Source organism: Danio rerio, chromosome 12, assembly GCF_049306965.1.
Source record: "Danio rerio strain Tuebingen ecotype United States chromosome 12, GRCz12tu, whole genome shotgun sequence".
NCBI classification, from domain to species: Eukaryota; Metazoa; Chordata; class Actinopteri; order Cypriniformes; family Danionidae; genus Danio; species Danio rerio.
Window position 1 is genome coordinate 37,762,293 of NC_133187.1, and position 16,738 is coordinate 37,779,030.

The 16,738-nt window shown below is 36.4% G+C and overlaps 2 protein-coding genes across 5 annotated transcripts in view; both read right to left on the reverse strand.

Moving 5' to 3' along the window:
* The window catches only part of st6galnac (ST6 (alpha-N-acetyl-neuraminyl-2,3-beta-galactosyl-1,3)-N-acetylgalactosaminide alpha-2,6-sialyltransferase), a 27,070-nt gene extending 22,875 nt beyond the window's left edge, over window positions 1-4,195 (reverse strand). The window contains exon 1 of the mRNA XM_073918762.1: window positions 4,138-4,195. The gene's annotated coding sequence lies outside the window, so the exon portion shown is untranslated. The remainder of the gene's footprint in view (window positions 1-4,137) is intronic.
* The window catches only part of cep131 (centrosomal protein 131), a 49,943-nt gene continuing 34,479 nt past the window's right edge, over window positions 1,275-16,738 (reverse strand). For 3 of the 4 annotated variants that reach the window (XM_073917720.1, XM_073917718.1, XM_073917719.1), the window contains 7 exons: window positions 16,071-16,188; window positions 15,297-15,371; window positions 12,598-12,740; window positions 11,687-11,864; window positions 6,852-7,048; window positions 6,680-6,740; window positions 5,451-6,558 (listed from right to left, as the gene is read on the reverse strand). In XM_073917720.1, coding sequence (XP_073773821.1) covers window positions 6,487-6,558; window positions 6,680-6,740; window positions 6,852-7,048; window positions 11,687-11,864; window positions 12,598-12,740; window positions 15,297-15,371; window positions 16,071-16,188 — 844 coding nt within the window. In that variant the 3' untranslated portion in view covers window positions 5,451-6,486. 4 annotated transcript variants of the gene reach the window in all.

Below are 16,738 nucleotides of genomic sequence, written 5' to 3' on the forward strand. Positions count from 1 at the left end.
TTGGGAAATATATAAAAATTACATAAATAAATAAAATAAAATAATAAATCAAAGGGGGGTTAATAATTCTGACTTCAACTGTATGTTTTATTTCAAGTTTTATGTTTTAAGTGGACCTGTGTTGTGAAAAATTATTGTTAAATGTATAACCATAATTTCATGAGCTCATAAAAATACCTGTACATTTATACCTATGAAAATATATTGCATAAAATGTTTTGACGATTGGTTAGGGCTGGACGATTTGCTTAAAATTAAAATCTCGATTAATTGAACATTTTAACTCGATTACAATGAATGAACAATGATTTTATTTATTTGTTTATTTTATTATTTTTTTTGCCCTTAGAGTTCACTGACAAGATTTGTGCGTAAAATAAGCTCACATATTACAGGTGAGATTTTTCTTTACATGCATTACATGATTTTAAAACAATTGAAGGAAACACACACTATCTACTATCTATCATTATTTATTTGACATCAATGTTGAACAACTGAAACTAAAACACACACTGCCTAAAACCAACAGTCCCTTTTTTTTATATAAAAAAGTGAAAATGAATAACTTGCACTTTTGGAAATAAATTATTTTCAGTGTAGAAAATATTGCTAAAATTAGAAAATAAGCAGCATCTCCTCTAAATAAAACAACTCTTGTATATCCTGTAAATAATATTTTAAACAAATATTTTAATTTAAATAATTTTATTGTAATAGAAAATATGCCATCTCAAAGCATCTCTGGCGCAGCTTCCAATCATCGTCACTATGTAGTGCAAACATAAGATGTGTAGACCGAAATCGTCCGAAGGCTGCGCTGGACTATGTGTGTTTGATGCAGAAGTATAAATCAGCCTTAACAGAGCGGGGTCAAAACAAAATTGACTTGGAAAAATTAGATCGATTATAGCTTCTAAATGTCGATTTAGATTACTTTTCCAATAATCGCTCAGCTCTACGATTAATCTTTAGTCTAGAGTTTAAATACAGAACAGTTAAAAAAACATGTAAGTGCAATTCAATTATGTTAATTTTAGATTGCAATGCTGAAAATCTGAAAGTTTATTCCACCATTGATTCCTGAACAAGTTGAATCAACAGCTTTAAAAACATGACCAAAAGACCTGAATAAAAAAAAATACAGATCTGAATGTGATCTGAAGTTAAACCTGAGACTCTCAGGGAACGGACTGTGGAGAATGTGTGTGATTATGTACAGTAATTGCTGGGTATTGCAGAGGGGGGGGGAAAATCAAAGGAAGTCAACAAACTCATTTTCAAGATTTATTTTCATACGGACAAAGTCAAAGATTCTTTTCATCTCTGTTGGAAATCAACTATTAAACTTGGTCAAAACACAGGAAGAATCAAAGTAAGAGCTACACGTTAAAGGGCACATTTCATTTACTTAAAAACATGCAACAACAAAACTTAAAGAGGGTAACATTTAAGGGTAAAATATAATATAATAAAAGTCATGTTTTCTTCAGACCACAGGCCAGTAAAATGGCGACCGGCGCTTGGATATTAAACACTACACTCACAAAAGAATGGCTTATTGGCACAAGCACCACTGACACACACCGGCCATGCCAAGCACACTGCCATTCGAAGACAGAAAGACAGCCAAGGACCTGCATCTGCTGCCAAAATGAACTTCTAACCTTCATGAAATGCATTTGAAACATTCTCAGAATGCTGTAATGTGTTGAACCTCCCAGCGGGCGGTTCTAAAAAACTGCATCCAACTGACCTCGGATGCACCTACGCACATTTAAGTGTGATGCCAACAGGTGACTCACGAAATTGCGCCACAGTTTTTACCATAACAGAGCTCTATACTCCAGCGAGGACACTCTGGCATCCCTCTCTCTGTACTAAAACGAGACACCTGATCCACTCATTAGAGAACAGGAATGAGGCACTTTTCACTCTGACCTTTTCAGCACGGCTTTACTCACTAAACCGCTCGCACAACAGGAAGAATCTGACCAATAAAATCCATCAAGCAAAAAATGCTACATAAAAAGTGGTGGGAAGTTGATCTTATCAACTTCTGATAAGCGATTTAATTTGGCACATAAATCAAAGTTTAAGGATGTTCTCTTTGAATGGAGGACCTAAAATTTAACAGCCAGGCTAAACTCCCCAACAGGCTTAACATGGTTTTTTGGCATGTGATGCAATTTTTCCACTTATAAAACAGGGATACAATTGATGTAAATGTTTTGTTGGAAAATGGAAAAAGATAAGACCTCATAACAATAGAGAGTTTGGGAAGCTTTAAAGCACCTCCCCCTATCCTGCAACCTCAACTCCAGCTGAAAGCCATTTGTTTCCGTTCCTCTCTTGGGTTCAAATGCTTGGTTTACATTGTGAAAGCCAAAAATGATGGGAATGCATTTAGCTTTATTTTAAACTGCAGAATGTACTCAGTCATGCTGCGTTTTACAAGTTTGTGTAGATTCTGGAGCAACATTTTTGGTCAAAAATTTCTACAACAAACCTAACCCTGCTTATAATGTATCCTGAGGGGGAAAATGGGTAAACGGTATGACGTAGAAGCCCTTAACCCTTGTTTCTAAACCTAAACTTGGCATACAACATGGAAAACTTATCTCTCAAATCTGATTCAACAAGGATGCTGATCACGTAACACAGTCTATTTGTCAAGCATCACGAGAGATATCATTTAACCAAGAAATAAGCGTTCCTGAATCAATATTTTGCGTTAGTAACCGGATGACATTTGTGTAAATATTTAATTTTCAAATGAGCAATCATTTACAAATGAAAGATTGATAAGAATGTGGTAAGTCCTAAAACTAACCAATAAAACACCGTAAAATCCAGGATGCACTGTGTTTTTATCTTCCAATACATTTTCATGAAATTTGAATGATCTTTTTATTTTCTATTATTCAGTCTAATAAATTACAGACAACTTTTTAAAAATATGATTGGAAATGAAATAAAATAATAATAGTTTGCTCAAAAATCAGACATTCCTATATGGCTTGAAGCAGTATTGTTGTTTTATTTCAATAAAATACTATTACTATTTTAATAAATGTTCTCGTTCAACTTTTAAAAAATACATTTTACAGCTTCATTTGGAAGTTGTAGTAATTTAGTTCCTTTAATTTGCTTTTATTTTTTATTATATTTTAATTTTCAGTTAAGTCTGAATCCATACGGCAGTTATTACTGTAACAACTGCACCATTTACTCTAAAACTGTGTCACATATACGTATACTTATACTTACACATATATTTATTTACTGTCAAATCTGATTTATTTCCATGGCTAATAGTCCTTAAAAACAATAGGGTATATGCAGACGCATGCAGAAAGACTTTTAATTTGTCAGTAACCTTGGTCAAACGCTTCCAGTGAACTGTATTCCGTTACAAAATCAGCATGTTTAAGGTCTGTTTTCTTTAAAAATCAACAATCTTCACCGCCTAAAAGATACACGCTATAAAGTGGGTCTCAGAATGTACAAGAAACACTGCATTAAATTATATTTTTCTATGCCATGTCTTTAAAATATTTAAATTTATTTTACTCCAATATTTCCAATGGTGTTTCTGGGCTTGCCCGTTGATGCCTGCGAGTAAACGGCTTTTCATCTCGGTTTACGCTTCAATAACTAACTGAACACTGAGGTCTATTTAACTGATTATAGTTTAATTACATTACAACATCTATACTGTAAAAGAAACTGTATATAATTGAAAAGTCACATTACCCGTTCACTGGACTGTTAGCTGTATGGGAAGAAACACTAGCTCTGCATATACCCTATTGTGAAACTCCCTGCCGTTTCCCTCCCTGTTTTTCTGCCACTTTAAGACAATGTTGATTCAGGAACACCATATTCAGCAAACAATAGTCGCTTTTTTATTGAACCCAGCTCTGCTGTCCCATAATACAGTACACACAGCTCTTAAATATCTATCCATCTGAATTTTCATTTTTTATTCATCTACCCAACTTTCTACATCCATCTCAACTTCAATCTCATCTCACCATGAACATCAACGTACCATGAGAGCCGCTCAATCTACAGTCTACCTAAAGAGACACTCTATACTTATCTTGTCCATCTACTGCTTTACTGCCAACATACCTTCTAAAACTCTCTCTCTCTTCTAGCTGCGCTGCCATCACTCCCTGACATCTGAACTAGAGCTGGGCTTCACCGAGGGCTCTGTGTGAGCATGTTTGGGTTTCCTGGGGGCTTCTGGGACATCTCCTGTAATTTAGAAACAGCCCTGTGAGGCACCGGGACAAAAGGCATCTGTATTCAACAACAAAAGGAGTGGGGAGTGGGGATGTTTGTGTTGATGGGGGATTAGGCTCCTCTCTTTAATACAAAGGGTTAACTTCTCTGCTCCATTTCAAAGCCAACTTCTCCTCCCTTGTCTCCTGTCCACTGTAATCTCCACCCATTTCCCTATATTCCAGTGTGGAGGAGAGACGGGGAGACGGCATGAGGTTACAGAAACATCTGGAACAGTTTACTGTGCATGCCTTTGTGCCCGGCGAAATGGGGCTTTCCAGTTTCTTGGGTGAAACTCACAAAGGCGTGCAGATTTTACACCCATTTTCAAATAATCAAATGTAAGAACTGCTATTTTGCATTGTCACATTTTCCATGGTGATTCATCACATTAACACAATGGGAACTGTCATTAACCTACTTTAGAAAGTTTTTGAGTGTGATTTTACTCAGAGTTTTTTTTTTTTTTACTATATTAAGAGTGAAAAGGGCAATAACACAAGCATAAATTAAACATAAATTCATGTTGTATAAATACTTTACAACTTAAATAATACATTTCTGCAATATAGTGTTTTTTTTGCAACCCAGACTCATTCAGAAAACATACCCCTGTATACATATCTGGAGAGAGAGAAAAAAACGTTGCAGAATCTACATTTTTTGCGTTTTTTTTTTGTACGCTTTTTCAGATCTCAAATATCTCTTGGGAGTGTCATTCGCGCCTGCTGTTTTAACGCACGGATTGACCCGCTCACCCTCTTTCCTAAACCCAACCACAGTGTTTTAAAAAGCAATCCAGAAAAAGAAAAGCCCCCTGATTTTAACCACGTTTTCAGATTTTACCACATTCTCACCCTGTTATTTATTGTCTATTCTATTTTTTAGCTTTTGTTTTTGTCTTACGCTTTCTGGAACCGTTTTTCACCGGAATCAAACCCTGTTGTCGCAGTCAACTCCGATCTGCTTCTCAAGTCTGCCAACGTACATGTCGAGCTAGCGGACAAACTGGTAACAACGGAAAAGCCGACCATACGGAGGTAAGCAGTCAGCTGGTAAGCGTGAAAAGGAACGGCGCCATTCCTTTTAAAGATGAAATGCAGCAATACGTAGCTCTGCCTACATAATTCATGATCTCCAGAAATGTATATAGGTCTATGTTTTCAGAATGAGCCAAAGTTGTTTTTTTGTTTGAGGCTAATCTTTTTCTTCTGTTGAACACAAAAGAAGGAATCTGAAGAATGTTGCAGGTATTCACTTTCAATGGCTTTGATTTCAAATATCTGTCAACGTATTTTCTTTGTGTTCAACAGAAAAACAAAACTCATAAATATTTGAAATTGCAAGCAAGTAAATTGATAATAAATCTTCATTTTTGGGGGAACTGTCACTTTAATTTGCTGTGGTCTGTCTTGTTTTTCAAAACTAAAGTAAAATTCTGGGACCCACTTTACATCAAGTAGCCCTAACTAACATTTATTTACACTGATTGATGATTCATTTTAAATATTATTATTAGTTTTAATTTACAAATGTTTTACATTGTACTTATGTATGTACATATGTAATAATATGTGTAATTACTCTTGACTGTTCCTTACACCTTGACCCACCCCAAAACCTAACAGCAAACCTGACCCAAAGAGCACCTGAAGTGTTCTGCAACACATTATGAACAAATTAAGTACATTGTCCTTATATTTTGATGCAAATACATAGTAGTTAAGGCCACTTAATGTGGGAGCAAATTCTGATTGATATTTTCTGAGTACGGGGGTGAAATATGCACATTTTCACGAGTCTGTAAGATTCAACAATACACTAGATCTAAACTCTAGTAAGGAAATTGTGTTTCAATTTTAATTACTGTTCGTTTGATTAGCTGTGTGAAAGCGGTGGCTGAAAAGAGTCTGCAATTTGGTCATATCCGTGCAAGAGAGACAACACAAAAGCCTCTCCAGGAGTCATGGAGAAGATTAAATTCCTCTCTTATTTCTTGCCTTGTTCCCATGGGAATGACAAAGGCTGCCTTTATGGATGAGAGGTCTGGTGGAACCAAAACGTCCATCCAGAATCCAAACAACCAAAAGAAACGTAAAAAAAAAAAAACAAATAAAGAAAAGCTTTCTTTGTGCAAGAGGACGGTATGACAGAAGGGAAGGGATCTCTAGGGGGTTCAATGCCCTAACTTGTCATTCATTTCCCTAACAGCTGTTTTCTCTGCTGCTCCAGCAATGACTCAAGATGATCTGCTCTCTTCACTGCCGCCTGAAAGACAGAAGAAAAACACAAATGAGTTGCAAATACATCAAATATACATTCAATTTTGAGTTATTTGTAAATAGATCTTAAAAGGCATTTTATTTGTTATAACAGGCACAAAATATACCTCATGTTGCTTCCGCAGGTTGTTCACAGTCTCTTCCTTCTTCAATATAGCTGACTTCACTCTATAAAAGTAAGAGATCAGTAAAATTCACAAAAACAATAGGTAATCAATTGCCTACTGCTGTTGCATGTCCAAACAGGAAACGAAAAGAACATTACTCTCTGCCACTGACCTCTGATGTACTTCTGCAAGCTCTTCTTCCTTTTCTCTGGTCACTCGCTCTACTTCTAAGCGAAGTCGAGCTTTGGCTTCCGAGACCTCCATTTTCATCCTCCTGTTCTCTTCCTCCAGCTCTATAAGCCGCTCTGCAAACTCCTGTCTGATGACTTCTGACAGGCTGCGACGCTCTTCTGATAACTTATCACGGGCCTGTCGCCATACCATGAAAAAAGACAAAGATAGAGCATGATGAAGGAAGAAGACGGGAAATCCAGTTAAAAAAAAAAAAAACAAGTCAGTTAAAGAGATTAAACATGTTTTTTTTTTTCTTCAGTATAACATTAAAGATTATGTCTGCTAAATCTGTGGTACTTTGTAATTCATATATTACAAGTCAATGGTGACCCATTTTTGTGACTCAGATGTGAGGTGACAAGAGGATGAGGATGTGGATTTTTGCCAAAATGCAGGAATGACTCCAATCTGATAAATGAACTGGCGTCCGAATTCACACTCGGTCTTACAATAAGTCATCAAGCTACTAGAAGCTTGTGCTACACTGTGAATTGTTTGCCAAGGACTGTTCAGTGGATTACACTTAATAATATTCATTTATTTCTTTTCTATTCAGCTTAGTCCCTTTATTAATCTGGGGTTGCTACAGTGGAATGAACCGTCAACTGACTCATTCATTCATTTTTTCAGCTTAGTCTATTTATTAATCTGGGGTTGCCAAAGCGGAATGAACCGCCAACTTTTCAAGCATATGTTTCACGCAGAGGATGCCCTTCCAATTGCAAAGCATTACAGGGAAACATTCATACACAAACATGTACTGCAGACAATTTTAGCTAACAAAATTCACCTGTACCGCATGTCTTTGGAATTGTGGGGGAATTTGTCTGTCTAAAGAAGCCGTGGGGATTAATTAGGAACTGTTCGATTGTTTATTTTTAATCTCTAAATGGGAGACCATTGACCATGATTGGTCACCAAGGACATCTTCAAAGGCCTGAGGGTTAATAAATTAACTTTAAAATAAAATAAAATAAACAAACACAAAATAATACACACAGAAATTGTACATTAAGCATTTTTACTCTTTCACTTTTTTACTTTTTTACTTGCATTCTTATTTGAATCTTTTTTTAAATAATTGCTGGACTAGATTATAACCATTTATTTCTTTATTTTTCATAAAATTCTAGTAATTTTGTAGTAAAATATGACACTGATACTTGTGTGAAAATCACCCCTCTAGCTGAAGAGTGAAACGACCGGCCTTGTGTGTCAAGCACTGTTATCCTGGACACCTTATCTAACTGCAGTCTGTAATAGGTGATCTATTTTCAGTAGTTTCACACACTGACATTTACAGTCAGGTGTAACTTCAAGCGCAAAGGATCAAAAGTCAAAACGTTTATCACACGTCTTTTTTAAACATTTTTGATGTTGTTTTGGCTTAAATAATTCACTACCTAAATCTTTCTGAGCAGTTCTTCACTTCAATATTTTTTATTAAGTCCAATTTGAAATAACTATGAATGACTATCGAGCATCGCATTAGTTCAGGCAGGACACGTCAGTCTACCTTGCATCTGTTCATGACGTTTACCAATCTGGTTCTGACATCTCTCACAGTGATCTATTTTTAACTATACATCCGGTCTCTCTTTAGTGCTCTGTTCAGTAAACCCCCTCCACCATGCCCAACTCCTCCTAGCTCATACCTTGTATCTGGTAAAAGTTATTAGCCTAAGTATATGCTAATCAGCCTCATGACTATCATTTACATGAACTCATAATAAATGCAATTGTTTGTGCATGATTTCTGCTCAGTTACCCCATGGAGTTTGACTTGCTGTTTTGCCCAGTTAATATATTAAAATACACAGTTAATATGACGTTAAGTCAAAATTATTAGCCCTGTGAATGTTTTTTTCGGTCAAATATTTCCCAAACGATGTTTAACAGAGCAAAGAATTTTTCACAGTGGTGCATATAATATATTTTCTTCTGGAGAAAGTCTTTTGTGTTTTATTTTGGATAGAATAAAAGCAGTTTTAAGAAAAAAAAAAAAAACATTTTAAGGTCAATATTAGTATAAGCTCCCTTAAGCAATATTTGATCAGTTGTCTCTAGAACAATACCATCATTATACAATGATTTGCATAATTACCCTAACGTGCCAAGTGAAGTTTGTTTATAAACTAATTTCGAGAGGATCACGTGCTTATGATTTATCACGGCTGGTCTCGTATTAGCTAATCATTATCTTCCAATCATATGAGCCTTAAGCTACTATAAAGAACCGCAGTTTCCAGTCCACATTATCTTCGTTTGGAAGAAACCCCCCTTCCTCCCCATTCTCCTCCTTGACATTTGATTGGGCGGCACGGTGGCCCAGTGGTTAGCACTGAGAGCCTCACAGCAAGAACACCACTGGCCTAGTTTCGCCTAGCCGGTGGGAGTTTCTGTGAGGAGTTTGTATGTTCTCCCCGTGTTCGCGTGGGTTTTCCCCGGGCTCTCCGGTTTCCTCCCACCATCTAAAGACATACATCACGCTCAAGAACCACGCATGCTCTAGCCCCTTCTCAGATGTTCCCTTAGCTATCGCAGTCGGGGAGTTCTGAGATCCACCGAGCTCAGGCTCCCCTCCAGCTCTGCGAACGGGGGGGAGCCCCGGGCTCGAGGATCCCTTGAGCTCGGGGCTCTCTCCCGGGACAGCATGCCAAACAAGCTTTGATAGATCATTGGCTAAGTGTGAACTCTTGAAATTAGGCTTTTAAATGTCACTTTAAGCTGAATACTAATATCTTGAAAAATATCTAGTAAAATATTATTTACTGTCATCATGGCAAAGATAAAATAAATCAGCTATTAGAAATGAGTTATTAAAACTTTTATGTTTAGAAATGTGTTTGAAAAATCTTCTTTCTTTAATAAGAAATTGAGGAAAAAATTTCAATTTCCTCAATTTCTTATTAAAGAAAGAAGATTTTTCCAACACATTTCTAAACATAAAAGTATATGACGAAATATGACGAATAGATGTATATTACGAAAGTGATCCTGACTGAAAATATGTATTTATTCAGAGCTTACTTGAATTTGTCTTTTTAATCAATACAATCTCACTCATTCTCCTTCTGCTTAATTCCTGCTTTTTTATAAGGGTTCATTACAGCAGAATGAACCGCCAAGTACTATGGCATATGTTTTATGGGTGGATACCCATACTGCCATAACCCATCTAAGGCCCCGTTTACACAAAAAGTTTGGCTGTGGTTACGCCAACCGTCCACACTGCGCCTGAGTTTTCGAGTGCCCAAATTTGATCGTTTTGAAAACGCTGGAGAGGCCGTTTTCATTCTAAAACGCTGCTGCTCTGTCTCAGTGTGGATGGGGGAAAACGGAGACATCTGTTAACAGAGGTGGGGCTGCCGACATTCGCCTATTTGATTGGGGCTTTTCCTCAATATTAAGTAGCCTAACACACACAGTTCAGTCCTGCATCCTCTCCTTGTAAGTTCAGACTTCGCAAGTTTGATCAAGGCTGCAGTTTTCCCCTCCTCAGTTTGATATGGAAAACAGACTACCGAGGACACGGGTAAATCTTAAAAGGGAACAGTGTACTTTATAACTTCATTCACATCACCCTGGCTAGATTCCAATGACCAAAGTCGGGGAATATGTTATTAGATAAAGACAACAAGATGATTGAAATATCAAGTTTAATAAATATAGTGAGATTAGATCCAGCGAGAGATGCTTTATGAGCAGTCCGACTAGCACAGCTCTCATCTAGGTAGATAGGCTGCAGCGCTTGCCCAAGAGTGTGTGTGGTCATGGGATGTGCGTTTTCAGCATTTTGGTGTGGACGGAGAGCTGTTCAGAAATGCTGGGTGAAACGTTAGTGTGGACGCGGATAGTTTTAATTCAAAAACTCCATTTTAAAACTAAAACGCACTAGTGTAAACGGGGCCTAGGTCACACACACTACAGCCCATTTAATTTATCCACACTAACTCCACACAGAAAGGCCTGCAAGTCCAGCTGGGATGTGAACCAGCAACCACTGTGCCTTCCTTTGTTTACTCAATAACATGTAATAATAATTTAAAAGTGCATTTACATGCACCTGATTATACTAAATAGATTGAAAATGATCACGTAAACATGTTATTCTGTTTTCCTTTACTGATATTAAATCCAAAAACTGCTTAAGCGTGAACTGATCAGCTCATTTTTGTCTGCTCTGTTAGTTTTTTGAAGTGAGCATGGGTCTTTCCCGATTCAGACAGATCAAAATGTTTTACAGTAAGGGACAAGGAAAAATACTGCAAACTCAGATGCTTAACTGACCCAAAGAAATACAAAATTGTTCTCAGCAGAATGAGAAGTCCTACAGTCAAAAAGATTAATCTGCAACTGCATGAGAGAATAATATATGAGCCGTAAGATTTACACAAATGTTGCAGTACTCCTCTTCAGTTTTGAATTTTTTTTTTTTAACACCACAACCAACATAACCATACAAGTCAGATAAGCAAATTGTTATTTTAAAGTTACAACTGGTAAATCTACTACTGCTAATTGTGAGGTTAACAGTTTGCATCTAAAGAAGGACGATGGGATGATTAATCAGTGTATTGGTGTGGATGCACATTTGCTCGCTGACCTTTCATCTTAAAGACCAAAGATCTTAAATATAATCATTAAGAAGCTGGATTCATTACGTGGAAATGGAATCCCTATTATTCCTTCTCTACCAAGAAACCTACAAGATAGTCTGTTGGTTTATAAGTAACCTATTGACTTTAATGAGGGACAGTAGGCAACGGTTACCTGGGTGAGGTCGCTTATCTCCTGCTCTCGCTGTCGTAAAAGAGACTGCAGTCGGAGAAGCTCGGCCTCCATCTCACTGTGTTTCTCCCTCATCTCCTGCTGTTTCTGTAGCGATGTCCGCTCCGAACGCTCCAGATCCCTTAGCTCGGCTTCGTATTTCTCCCTCACGCGCTTCATCCTGCACACATAATGTTTTTACATTCAGCTATTAAAACCAACAATTGATCCATATGTTAAATGGCCTTATTTTAAATGAATGAGCTTCACATGTAAATGGCCACACACTCTACAGTATGTCCAAATTGCCCAGTAAAGTACTCGACATTTCACAGTAGAGTAGTACACATTTGCACTTAATTGTGAAATCAATTGACAATGCAAATAAAACTTTAAAAATAGGCTTCGTTTTAATTTCGAAATTGACTGTGTCAGTTGGCATTTCTGTGTGGAGTTTGTATGTTCTCCCTGTGTTTGCGTGAGTTTCCTCCAGGTGCTCCGGTTTGCCCCACAAGTCCAAAGATATTATTATTCAAAAACTGGACTGCACTATTTAGAGCTTTAAAAATAGGCATAATTTTAATCTAAATAAAAACAAATAAACTTCAAATATTTATTTATATATTTGTTAAACACATATACATGCCTTTTATATTTTACGTATTATTAGTTCAATTCTATTGTATTTTATTACAGTATTTTTTCATGTTGTTTCTTATGGTCAACATTTAAGGTAAACTAAATTAAATGAGTCAGTGGGGAAATCTGATGCACAGTGTCTTTGGTCTTAATTAAACGCCTGCACATATTACCCACACTGGCCTTGAAATGCATGTGGGCAATCTGTAACATCCTGTGCTGTCTATCTCTCCACGGACACACTAGTTCACACATAAACAGGAAGAAGAACCCACCGGTTGTCAGCTGCTCGCTCGCACTCCTCTCTGGCCTCTCTGGTCTCCACCTCCAGTCTCTGAATGGCCAGTTCGATCTCTTTGTCTCTTCCACGACGCACTTCCTCTTTCAGCTCCCTCTCTCGACTCAACAGCCATGCTTCCTGTGGGACAAAATGCAAGTATGAGATCACTTTTTAACTTTGTTACCTTCACTGAATTTGTTAATGGCCTTTGTTTGACAGATGTGTGACTATTTTGACCTCTGGGGTGGACTAACACACTAAACCGGCAAAACAGCAAATCACTCCGCTGTCACCTTTAAAGATGACTTATTACCAGCCAACCTGTGCAACAGCTAATTAGATGAGGTTAGATGTTATCCAATCATAATGGAGGTCATTTGGACTAGTTACAAAATAATGACTATGGCTAGTTCAATTTAACAACACGCTATTGTTCAAATGTTTAGTTTTTTCCTTGTGTATGATCTCATGAGATGTTGGAAATGACACGTAGGTCACCTATTTTACCCCTTTTCAAAATTTAATATAAGTCTTTTGTGTCTCCAGAATGTCTCTGTTTCAGCTAAAAACACATATCAGATTATTTATTATAGCTTTTAGGATGTTAGAATTTCTGCTCTGAACAACCATGAAGCAGATTTTGTCACCAGTGCATTTAATGCTAGTTCTGCCCGCCCACCGTTCTCACATGTCTGTCAAAGTGTGTTTAAATATCCACCTCGGCTGTGTCAAATAAACAGCACAGTGACAGACATGAAGGAAGCAGATGTCACCTAACATTTGTGAAAAATACTGAAGTAAGAACTTTCCCAATGATTATTTGATGTATTTGTTGTGTAGTTGCAATGATGAGTCAAACACAATGTTGTTACAAAATTCATGCATGCACACACACACAGACAGACAGACACACACACACACACACTCACAGCACTTGTTAACTTTGCACTGTTTTTGCATGGCAAATGTTGAAGTATACAGCTTATTATCCAATGCTGTATAGATATTCAGTATGTCAATGTACAAAATAAACCTGATTTAACGTCCACAAACCGGGATTAAAGCATCTTCTTTTAGAATTGTACTGACTTGAGGCTGTGGTGATGAAGTAAAGACAGTAAAATCGGTGTAATTCATTATTAACATGCTCTCTTTTAAACTTGTAAAACTCATTGTTGAGGTGCAGATGATCACAGAGAGCTGAACAGATCTTTTAATCCCAGTTGCTTTGCGCAAGTCCTGTCTTGTGGATACGATAATATGCGTTACTACAGAGACATGTTAATACGCGGCTGTCAATCAATTCTGTGGGCAGGGAAACCGCACTCCTACATCACATTGTGGTCGGCCTCAAAATAGGAGGAATTTGGATCCATTTTAACGTCAGATAAAAAGAGACTTATTGTTTTTATATTACTCCAATTTGACTGTGGACACACTATACCTACACACAGTTCTGTCCAAACAGCTTACAAAAGATGATTTTCATTATAGGTGGCCTATAAAGATGACTTATTACCAGATAACCTGTGCAACAGCTAATTAGTCGAGGTTAGATGTTATCCAATCACAATGGTGGTTATTTGCACTTGTTACAAAATAATGACCATTTTAGACTAGTAAAATTTAACAAAACATTACTGTTTGAATGTTTGTTTTTTCCCCCTGTATTTTTGTCAAATAAGTTCCAGGATTATTATTCTGATATGCAAAAACTTACAAAAATTAATAAAAGAAGAAGAAGAAGAAAAAAAAATATCCCAGCCCAGCTTTTTAAATATACAATACAGTGATAATAAAATCAACTTTTTAGTTACAATATATTGAAATATATATGTGAAATTGTACAGTGTTGCCTTTTAGTGCAGAGTAGATATCAATTCTTCAAGCTATAGTTTATCAAACAATATTTAAGTTCAATTCAATTCACCTTTATTTGTATAGGGCTTTTACAATGTAGATTGTGTCGAAGCAGCTTCACATAAAAGATCATAGTAAATTGAAACAGTGTAGTTCAGTTTTAAAGTTTAAGTTCAGTTCAGTTTAGCTCAGTTCAGTGTAAAATTAATAATCACTATTGAGAGTCCAAACATTGAAGAGCAAATCCATTGATGCGCAGCTCTACAAAATCCGAACCATGCAATCTAGTGGCGAGGAAAAAACCTCACCAATTGGCGAAAGTGAAGGAAAAAAAACCTTGAGAGAATCAGGCTCAGATGGGTCCGACCAATTCTCCACTGGTGAAATGTCTTGTGCAGAGCTGCAGTCTAAGCACCGGAGGCATTTCATTAAAGTCTTTTCAGTCGTGCACTGCTCAATGAATATAAAATCAGAATGTCCTAATACTCACGGGATAGTTCAAATTACTCTTTTAACAAAAAATGAGTAATTCCAAGTTCAAAAAAAAAAATCATGAAGTAAAGCTAAAATAAATCGCAACAATGTTTTTTTAGAATGGTATTTTAAGATTAGTCAAATTAGGGAAATTCAGTAGATATTATTTCTCATTCTGCAAATTACATCTTTTCCTGTTTTGCCTTGCTTCTTGTTCTGCAAATTATACCTCATCCTATGTCACATTCCCTTTAAAGCTTCAGCTTCCCACTTAACTGACATTAGTCATTTAAAAAATAAGCCTAATAATATATCACCAAATAATCTTAGCTCAAAAACACATACACAAAACACACGCACCTCTTTTTTCATATAATTTTCCTCCCATGTCTGTTTCTCAATTTCGAGTCGTTCCTTCAGGGCCTTTATTTCAACCTAATGAAAAATACAGACAAAAACTCAATTAAAAGAACCGAAAGAATGCAAATTCAACTCATGGTGTTTCGTGTGACCTTTGCAAACACTGTGCCATCAAACACGTACACAAGTCGAAACACAGGTACTTTGAGTTCTGGTCTGAGAGCCTCAGGCAAAAACAAAACACGACTGATGTTGGTTAGACCAGGAATGATGAACATAAGGAAAAATCAGATTAGCGCTGCACTGCATGATATCATTAACACGAAAACATTACAGAATACAATTTGTCGATATCACTAACAAGTGTCATTAGTATTTATTTGCAATTTACCGTTTAATTTTTTTTTTTTATTAATTAATTAGCCTTACTAATATCAATGATAAATACAGAACTTAAAGATAAAAAGATGTGTGAGTGGCTGCAACATCTGATTAAAAGTACATATATGTCATCATTCACTTTCCTTTATGCATAAATTAAACTGTATTATTTTGTTTTTGAATGCAATACATGAGATCAGCCAGATTGTTCAAGCTTCATGTGAAAAATGACCACAAAGTATTGCAAAGAAGCAGATAATACATGCTGCTAAACATCCCCTTTTGTGTTTGATGCAAAAAAGACAAACAGTATGTGCAATGAAGATGGAATGATTTATCTTTTTATTGATCTGCATGTATGTTTTAATATGACTAGATGTGGAAGTGTGTTACCTGATGACGTCTCTCCTGCTCATCCCTGCTCTTCTCCAGCTCTTCTCTTAATGCTCTTCCTGCCAAAGAGCTGTTGTCCTCCAGCTGCTTCCTTAAGTCTTCCAGCTCTGCATGCTGCCTGTATCACACACAAACACATTCTAGTTTAGTTAGAACTTCATTGTATTATTTTCTAACCAAAGTTTAGTTCGTTGGGACATTTAAGCAAGACCAAAAATTCTCAGATGTGAGTGGCGTTAAGATGAATTTGTGATAATGTGATTTCTATCATGATTCCATCTCCCTCTTTTTGTTGTGTTTTATTTTTTTCCTTTGTCTTTGTATTTTAGGCATTAATGTCATTTGTACAGAGTTTCTGCAGGTTTCATCAAGTCAAATTTTGACTTTTTAAGACCATTTTAGGAACATTAAGAATGAAATTTTAGACTTACACAGGATTTTTTTTCTAATGGCCTGGTAATATCATATAATTGTTTTTAGTTGTCTTTCCCTGACAATGATGGGGGAATTTATTGGGAAATTTTCTCTAAAAATGTTTAACAGTTCTGTGAATTGCATCTCTTCGCTATAAAAAAAAACAAAAAAACTTAAATATAAAAAATAAGGTTTTGTTGAGGTGTATTGTTGGTGATTAGATGTTAAAAATAAAATGAATTTATGACTTTTTA